Raw genomic sequence first — 8,331 nt, 5'->3', positions numbered from 1 at the left:
TGTCGGGGCCTCCTGGGGACCAGGGCCTCATCACACATCTTGTCCATGTAAGGGCAACTTCGCAGGGCTGTGGGGTCCCACTTAGAGCCGGCTGGTCCCCAAAGAGCCCTGCTTCATCCAGATTATCATCACATCACCCTCCCTGCATCCCAGACAGCTGCTGTATTTAAAGTCCCAAACCGTGAGGGTCACTCACTGCAGCATCACAGAGAGGACGGCCGGAGACGATGGTACGTCCTCGACTCGTCGCAGCTTCCTGTTCTGTCTCATCGCTTTAGATATCATATAATGCATATAATGACAGCCATCACCTGCAAAGGAGCTGCTGTGGGGATTAATTAATCGATCAGTCCATCGGGGGAAGATTTGGTACCGGCTACTGTGATAATCAATGAATTGTTCCAGTCATTTTTCAGGCTAAACTGTCCAACATTTGCTGCTTTTCTTTGCCAGTCAAGACAGGAAACGAAGAGTCTTTGAGTTTTGAATTCACAGTAGAAGTTCTTCTCGTGCAGCCTCCTCTTCCTCTGGCTTCATCACACCACATGTGACAGCTCTTCTCTGTCCGAGTTTACAGCCGTGAAGTGTTTGTGTTTCAGGCGAGCAGAAAGACAAAGAAGAAGGAAGGAGGCGCCAAGAGAGCTCAGAGAGCTTCGTCCAATGTTTTCTCCATGTTTGAACAAACTCAGATCCAAGAGTTCAAAGAGGTAAAGTCCTCACGCTCACGAGACATTCGTTTCACGTCTCCATCTTGTAGTCACACACCTTTCTTTTTAATTCAGGCCTTCACCCTCATCGATCAGAACCGGGACGGTTTCATCGATAAAGAAGATCTCAAGGACACATACGCGTCTTTGGGTTTGTAGCTCTGATTTTAAATAAAGTCTGGTTTCTATCAGATGTGAGCTGACTTTGACATGGACGTTTGTGCCGTCCCCTCAGGGAAACTCAGTGTAAAGGACAACGAGCTGGAGGACATGCTGAGAGAAGCCACCGGTCCCATCAACTTCACCATGTTCCTCACCCTGTTCGGAGAAAAGCTGCACGGTGAGAAGCTTTGAGAGGGAAGATGAAAATGTGCATGCTGGGAGGTGTAGGAGCCATGTTTTTGGAGCTTCACCCGCCTCCAGCAGTGGAAGTACTCAGACCTTGTACCACAGAGTAAAAACACTTGGCTGAGCTGATTGTCTTTGGTTTACCTGTGCAGGTGCAGATCCTGAGGACACCCTCTTAAACGCCTTCAAACTGTTCGATCACGATGCCAGAGGCTTCATTCACAAAGATGAGTAAGTTTTCAGTGTTTGTGTTTAGAGCTTAAAAAATGCAGAGAAATTCAAAAGTTCAGATTTTTTGTGCGTTTTTGCAGATTACAGAACCTGCTGATGACACAAGCAGAGAAGTTCACACCTGAGGAGGTAAAGAATCCGCCACATTCTCAACAAATGTAAAAATCCCTGTAGGATCAACTGTTTGACATGCAGCGTTCGCCCAGTTCTTACCGAAATACTGTTCTCAGATTGTGTACTCAAGTACAAGTAGGAATACCACTGTGTCGACATACTGTTAGGGGTACAAGTCCTGCAGTCAGACGTTTGCTGAAGTACAAAAAATATGAGCATCAAAATCTACTTAAAGTACCAACAGTAAAAGTACTGAATATGCAGAAGCTGTTTACGTTACATTAGTTTTATCTGAATCTAAATGTGAACATCCTGACTGATTTGTTGATTATATGTTGTGTTAAGAGTGTGGGCCTCCAAAGTAAGTAAAGCGATCAAATAAATGTGATGCAGTAGAAGCTTGAGGTAGCAGAAAATGGGAGTGAAGTACAAAAGGAAATGTGATCAGAGTGTCTAAGGAATCACAGAACTGCAGTTACATCAGTAACTCCCGTCATTAGCGGACATTAATGAGTCTGTGTAACCGCAGGTGAAGCAGATGTTCCAGTCGTCCAACATCGACGCTGCAGGAAACCTGGACTACAAATCTCTGTGTTACATCATCACACACGGGGAGGAGCGTGAAGAATAACCTGAATGCTGATCTGCTGCAGTTTGGTTCAGAAGCATCAATAAAACAAAACCTGATTTGACATTTATTGATTTTTAGCTCTGCTGTCCTCCACTTTGGCTCTGTGACAGACTGTGATGAGAGGTGCTCCAGACATTCATGCCCACCTCAGATAAATAAATGATGATGATCCTCTGACTTTTCATTTAGCGCCACCATCAGTCCAACATGTGAATGGGCCCAACACTTTGGTTTATGGTCAAACACCTGCAGAACTGATGGCCCAGTTATATTCTGTGTAGAACACGAGGATCTGCTCTCCACGTGACAGTCACACTCTGTTAGCATGCTAACATGCTAAAGAGATTTCACACATGCTGTTAGCCACGAGCTCAGAGCTGAGCTGGACATAACTCAGCTTCCCCCTGCAAAGACACACAAGGTCTCTGGTTTACTTCAGTCCTGTTTCATTCTGGCATTTTTTGACCCTGAGTTTAGTCGTTTTTCAGGGGACAACTTGTGACCTCAGGGCTAACCTGCTGCAGGTCGGACCCAAGCTAAAGTCGGGGTTAGTCCACTTTGGATTGTGTGAAAGCTTTCTTGGCCCTGGGCTGAGTGTGAAAAGTCCTTCAGATTGTTAGCGTGCTGCTGTTAGCATGAGGCTTGTTGTAGTAGAAGTTATGTCACATATTTTTCATTATTTTCTATAAATAAGACACTTCACTTCAGCTGACACTTCAGCATTAGCTGTGTGAGAGAAACCCGTTTGTCCCGAAATAAACAGCACCAAATGCACAATTCAAAGTTAAAGTCATATTTAGTCCAGTGATGAGCAGCCCTCAGTGTCGTCTCTGTGCCGTCAGGAGCGACGACGGTCAGTTCAAACACGCCGTCTGAGGATGAGGTCACACGCAGCCTGCAACTTCAGCGTCTGTGAGCACGAAGAAGGCCAGCGAGTACGCAGGAAGCTGCAGACACTGAGCTGGAGGGAGACGCCTTCCCTTCAGGTCAGGAAGAGTTTTATCATCCACCATCTTCAACACGTCCCCGTTCAGCGTCACGGACCTTCAGAAAACACACACAGAGTCATGATGGTTCACTGCTCAAAGGATGCAAAAACTGACTTTTGTTACATCAAATTTCTGCATGAAGACACACAACAAACCAACACATGAACTTCATGGTTTTTCTTCACATTAAGAGCGAGTGACTTTTCACATGACACGGGGAGAGAAGGCTTCCGGCTAACTCAGAGATAAATGGGCACATTGAAGGCACCTGGAGTAGAGCCCCTCCTCCCCCGGCTGGTCGGACTGCAGAACAAAAGCCTCCACTGTGCTGGAGGAGAGGAGCGCAGGAAGGGAGATGCTGGCCGGCTTCTCACTCAGGTTCATGGACAGCAACGTGACCGTCCCGCGTCTGTAGCTGCGAAGGAAACGCAGTGAGTCGACCAGTTACGACATGGTGTCAGTTAAGAACCAAACGTCAGTACCTCTTTCTGTTGGCACAGTGCAGGTACAGCCGCACTCGTTTACTTCGGCCAAAATCGGAAAATGCTTCAACTCTTAGCACCTCCGGTCCCACGAGTCTCTTGTAGAGGACAGACAACCAGTAGTCCTGAGAGAAGAGACACTCAGAGGTCAGACAGAGGGAGGCACAAGGCCGGACACAAGTGGAGAAAGTGTTCACATCGTTGAATTAAAGACGCACTCATCATGTGTGACTTCGTAAGTCAAACGTTCTCTCTGCTTTAGCCGTTGCAAACCTGCACCTCCTCCTGCCGGAGGCGACGTCTGCTCCCCGAGTCCTCCAGCAACTTTAAATAAACACCACACCAAACTGAACCTTCTTAGATTAAACGCACATCTGGAGTCACTCAGGTCAAACATAAAGAGACTAATAAATCACAGAAGTCTCACAGGAAGTGGATCCAGGTTGTCGTCGACCAGGTGATAACTCCCAGAGCCAACCAACACCTGCCTCATCACGACATCCAGGCCGAGTTTGGCTGCCAGGCCCAGTTTGTCCAGCCACCTGTAGACCACAAAGAAACACGTTAACAACAAGACGTGTTCCTAACACGTGCAGCGCGTCTCACGGCATGTTGAGCCGACTCCTTCAACCACACGTGAGCCCTGCTGTGAGCTGCAGGACCAGTTTAAGGTTGGTCATGAGACTGGGGCTGCTGGGTAATTACTAAACTTAATTAAGTCCACGTGGGACTCCTGAGGAGCCCTGAACTCCTGACAGTCAGTCACTGTTCATGCCAGATTCAAGTCTTTGCCCTCACTTTAAAGGTCGTTAAAGGCCAAAATCTGCCAGCAATCCAACACTCAAACATATGAGCTTCAACACGAAAGAAAACAACAAACGCTCACACCTGAGAAGCCAGAAGCAGACAAAGACCGTCTTTTATTAAAAGTGACTCATTAATTCAAAAAGCTAAATTCACTGTTTGGACGCGTCTTGCACGAACTCACATGAATCCTGCTGCGAACGTGTCCGACAGTCCTGGAGCTCCTCCTCCGTAGGCCGAACTCGTCTCTCCCAGCCACACCGGCTTCCTCGGAGACGCCAGCTTCACTTCCTGAACAAGCAGAGAAGACATGTGGACATCACACTCATCAGACGCCGAGACCTCACTGTGTCCGTCCGCTTGTCGTTACCTCCAGGACCTCATTTGTCTTTAAGGCCAGAGTGTCCAGAACCTCAGGATCTAGAAAATCCTCCAAGGACGTGTCCCTCCCGTTCACGTAATAACTACGGTGAAAGAACGAACAGTTTTATCTTGTTTCATTTTGATGTTTTTCCTCTGCTGTGGGATCAATAAAAGTGATCTGATGGTGACGTGAAGGTGGACTCACTGGTGCCAAGTGCAGGCGTCCACCGCCTCAGCTCCGGTCTGCAGGAACCTGCATTCACATTCGTCACAATCTCAAACAGTCAGCAGACACCCGCACTTCACTGACGGCTTTATGAAATGATTCTTAGCGCACTGTTCAAAAAAACCCTTCGAGGTCGCTGATGACTACATAAAATGTGTGTGTTGAGATTTTGAACGTTTGATCCTGAACTGGTGTGTGATGTGAAACTGTGAATTTAAGGTTAAACTGGCTCTGCAGAGGCAGTGTCCCGGCTCACCCCTTCAGTAAGTCAGTCCGGTGGTCTCGTGGCTGACCGACGTCCGGCCCGTACAGTCCAGCGCTCTGGTACAGTCTGGATTCTGACATCATCTCTCTGAGACGGACAAAATCCTGTCCGAGCTGACGTCCATCCACCCGAATCCCCGCCTTCTTCTCAAAGCTGTTTGGCTCTGAAGACAAGCAGACCGGATGAGATTCGGTTTGATTCAGACTGTTTGAAAGTCTCAATGAAAAGCTTTCCGCCGTCTCACTTCCTGCAGGACTTCTGGAGAAACCGGTTCCCCCAACAGACTGAATAACTCGTAAAAACTTCCTGAAAAGTGAAACTCAGACGTCACATAAAAACCACAGTGTTTCAGTGTGACTGTAACTTCACTGCAGCACCGAACAGCAGAAGAGAGAAGCTCTGACTGGAGCGGATGGGCTTTACAAAGCTTTTCTTTCTGTGAAACATAAATGCAGTTGTGTACCGTTTCCCAGCTCCCAGGACATCCTGTACCGCCGGGACTCGCAGTACTGCAGCAGCGAGCGGGCGTTGCTGCTGTTCCACGTGTTGTCGGCTGTTCTGAGCAGAGCGTTGAGCCCGAAGATCAAATCCATCCCGGAGCAGTTGGTGAAGGAGTACAGCAGGTCCACAGTGTACTCTGCCACAGGAGGACGGCAGCAGCGTTTACATGCGAAGACAGACATGCGAAGATCAGAGGACTAATAAACACCTGCTGTGAAAACACACGCTGTGTAGTTAACATCTGCGCCTGTACGAGTCTCCTCATGATGCAAACAGGAGCATGTGGTCCGAGCTTTGACCCCAGCAAAACACTTTAACAGATTACAAAGCTGAAGGAAATCCAGAAGCTCCTGTGGTGAGAAAACCACCCAAAACCTGAGCAAAAGTACAGATTTGGAGCTAAAATATTACTTTACTTTATTATTTTTTACTCATACGAATAAAAGTCTTAATTTATCTGATGTATTTAAGTTTGGAAAGTTATTTTCTGGCAATAAATGCACATTCCATATGTATTTACAGGTTCTACACTCGGACCGATTGATTATCGGTCTGGCTGATTATCCGACACGTTCAGCACTTTCCTGATTTTCAGAATAAATGTTGTTTTTATCCAACTGGAGATAAAATCAACTGATTCTAAAAATCATCTTCTGTCTCTGGTGCAGCATGTAATCTGCAAGGCAGCCAGAAAGTAACTGTGGTGGAGTGAAAAGCAGGGCATTGCACTGCAATACAGAGTACAAGCATCATACAAGCACAAGTAGCATAAAATGGAAATACTCGAGTAAAGCAGAAGTACGTGAAAGCGGACACGACAGTCAGTGACTTAAGGTGACGGATTACTTTGTGCTGAGGTTAAATCTGAAACCAGGAGGACTCGTACCTGTGAACTTCACTCTTCTGTACTTCCTCTGCCGCTCTTCCCTCATCAGGATCACTTGTTGCTCTGTCCACTGGCTCTTCAGCCTGTCCTCCAGCCACGACGGCAGCTCCAGGTCCTCACAGGGTTGTCCTAACGACAGACAGCGGGACTCGGTCTCATTCAGACTGTACAAAACAGTTTTCATTTCCAGCTGAAGCAGATATGAAATGACATCCCAGATGAGATCTGTATCAGACCTCAGACCTCAGTGTTCACAGACGGACTGAGCACAAAGGAAAATACAGATTTCAAAAGAAGCGAGCACAAAAAAATCATAACAAAATCCTCCTGGGGTGTCTAAAGCTCCACAGGTGGCCTCACCTGCAGTGGAACCTGAGTGTGGCTGATGCCTGCGAGGGCTGAACACCATGAAGTCCTGTCTGGTCCCCCCAAATCGCAGAAAGGCTGGAGTTAACGCTCTCGCCAACGTCCTGATCTTTGGAGACCTGCAGAAGGAAAAGCCAAACCGTCAAAGCAGAACAACAGGTAAGCTGGGACTGCGGTGTGTTTTCTAAAACCAGTTCCGAGGCTGAACGTGAACTCGTTTCAGAACTTCAAAGTGAAAACCCAACTTTAAGAAAGTGAAACTTAATATACGAAAACAAGTTATAAAGTAGCACTATTATTACCTCATTAAAAGTACTCTGTGCTATTGATCACAGTCCGATTGATATGTGATCAGTAGTTCTGCACATGTTTAACAAAACATCAGTCATGTTTTCTTCCGCTCAGTAACTACATACATGTACTCAGGTAAAAACGCTGAAGTGACGAAGTACAAGTATGTGTAAATCGTACGCTGGTCCTGAGTGCTGGTCCCCCGTCGGACCAGCACGTTCAAGTGAAGGTCCCACCGACCGACCGACAGACAGACAGACAGAACGCACCCTAACAGGAACATGAACTTCTCCTCTGAAGCCAGGCTGGCATCGATGGTGACGGACAGAAAGCGCGGATCCACCCGGCGGATGGCCGCGGACGGGTCCATGAGCAGAAGCACGTGTGAAGAGTTCCGGTTCTGATGTCGGGTGTCGAGGATGCGGACTCCGTCGGTGTGATGGGAGAGCAGAGACAGAACCAGCAGCACCGCGACGCACTTCATGACTCGAGTCTGAGAGCTCCGACACATGCTCAACACTTCCTGCACGGCTTCCTCCTGCCTGCACGCCGTTCACACCGGAGCGGAGCCGGAACATGTCCGGGACGACGCTCCGCTCGGACTCCACACCGGTCCGGCAGAGGCTGTGAATAATAAACAAGGCCGTGACACTGTGACATTTGTTTTAAGTTTAATGATATTAAATACAGCAGAGGGCATGTGTGAATAAACTATTTAACGTACTCCGACCACATGGAAACCAGATTGTTTCTCAGTGCAGCTGCTTTGACGGGGATTTTGTCCTGGTGTCTCCGTCCTTTACCTGTACAGAACACAACAGGTGATCATCACCTCACTGTGGTTCACCTTTCTAACAAGAAACAGGTAAAGGAACTGAGGGTTAATCTGAGCACCAGTCAGCACCAATCAGCTCTGTCCAATCAGGAGCGAGCTGCGTAAACAGGAAGTCATCGTAGCATCGCAAGCTAACTTTTAGAGGTGAAAAGATAAAACTGAACAAATGTGCGTATATGAAGATATTAAGGCGTGACTAACTGGAACACCTGGCTGCATTAACATTAGCATGCTAACACCTGAACTGTTCAGGGTTAAAAGGTGATACGGAGTACAGCTGACTTATCCGAGT

General features: G+C 47.5%; 2 protein-coding genes across 6 annotated transcripts; one reads left to right on the top strand and one right to left on the bottom strand.

The window, feature by feature from the left end:
- The first annotated feature begins 553 nt into the window (after positions 1-553).
- On the top strand, positions 554-2,053 carry LOC124052150 (myosin light chain 5-like). 2 transcript variants are annotated; one of them, XM_046376120.1, is made up of 6 exons: positions 554-707; positions 783-858; positions 943-1,047; positions 1,208-1,286; positions 1,367-1,415; positions 1,930-2,053. In XM_046376120.1, the coding sequence occupies exons 1-6, from the start codon at positions 672-674 to the stop codon at positions 2,029-2,031; spliced, it is 447 nt and encodes a 148-aa protein (XP_046232076.1). In that variant the 5' UTR covers positions 554-671; the 3' UTR covers positions 2,032-2,053. The 2 variants fall into 2 exon arrangements, with proteins under 2 accessions (XP_046232076.1, XP_046232075.1); XM_046376119.1 differs by having other exon boundaries at positions 651-858.
- A 626-nt stretch (positions 2,054-2,679) lies between these two features.
- hpse (heparanase) lies at positions 2,680-8,176 on the bottom strand. Of its 4 annotated transcripts, XM_046376111.1 has the most exons (13): positions 7,929-8,164; positions 7,474-7,828; positions 6,908-7,032; positions 6,548-6,676; positions 5,624-5,797; positions 5,152-5,323; positions 4,875-4,922; positions 4,677-4,770; positions 4,491-4,597; positions 3,930-4,044; positions 3,503-3,627; positions 3,289-3,435; positions 2,680-3,075 (listed from the first exon to the last, which is right to left on the bottom strand). In XM_046376111.1, exons 2-13 carry the CDS (start codon positions 7,713-7,715, stop codon positions 2,916-2,918), a joined length of 1,638 nt encoding a protein of 545 aa, XP_046232067.1. In that variant the 5' UTR covers positions 7,716-7,828; positions 7,929-8,164; the 3' UTR covers positions 2,680-2,915. The 4 variants fall into 4 exon arrangements, 3 of the variants coding, with proteins under 3 accessions (XP_046232067.1, XP_046232066.1, XP_046232068.1); XM_046376110.1 differs by having other exon boundaries at positions 7,474-8,164; XR_006841938.1 differs by having other exon boundaries at positions 2,937-3,075; positions 3,176-3,435; positions 7,474-8,176.
- Positions 8,177-8,331: the final 155 nt, after the last annotated feature.

This window comes from Scatophagus argus, chromosome 20 (genome assembly GCF_020382885.2).
Source record: "Scatophagus argus isolate fScaArg1 chromosome 20, fScaArg1.pri, whole genome shotgun sequence".
In the NCBI taxonomy this organism is placed as follows: domain Eukaryota; kingdom Metazoa; phylum Chordata; class Actinopteri; family Scatophagidae; genus Scatophagus; species Scatophagus argus.
Note: the sequence above shows the minus strand (reverse complement) of the source record. Positions and strands in the feature narration are given on the sequence as shown.

What these genes read in the sequence shown, in the direction of transcription:
- hpse (XM_046376110.1), bottom strand. Translation starts at nt 7,715, where the DNA reads ATGTGTCGGAGCTCTCAGACTCGAGTCATGAAGTGCGTCGCGGTGCTG. An exon ending in AAGTTCATGTTCCTGTTAGG is followed by an intron (nt 7,033 to 7,473) that starts GTGCGTTCTGTC and finishes TTCCTTCTGCAG; the next exon opens with GTCTCCAAAGATCAGGACGT. An exon ending in ACGTTCGCAGCAGGATTCAT is followed by an intron (nt 4,045 to 4,490) that starts GTGAGTTCGTGC and finishes TGTGGTCTACAG; the next exon opens with GTGGCTGGACAAACTGGGCC.
- LOC124052150 (XM_046376119.1), top strand. Translation starts at nt 672, where the DNA reads ATGTTTGAACAAACTCAGATCCAAGAGTTCAAAGAGGTAAAGTCCTCA. An exon ending in GGACACATACGCGTCTTTGG is followed by an intron (nt 859 to 942) that starts GTTTGTAGCTCT and finishes CCGTCCCCTCAG; the next exon opens with GGAAACTCAGTGTAAAGGAC. An exon ending in AGAAGTTCACACCTGAGGAG is followed by an intron (nt 1,416 to 1,929) that starts GTAAAGAATCCG and finishes GTGTAACCGCAG; the next exon opens with GTGAAGCAGATGTTCCAGTC.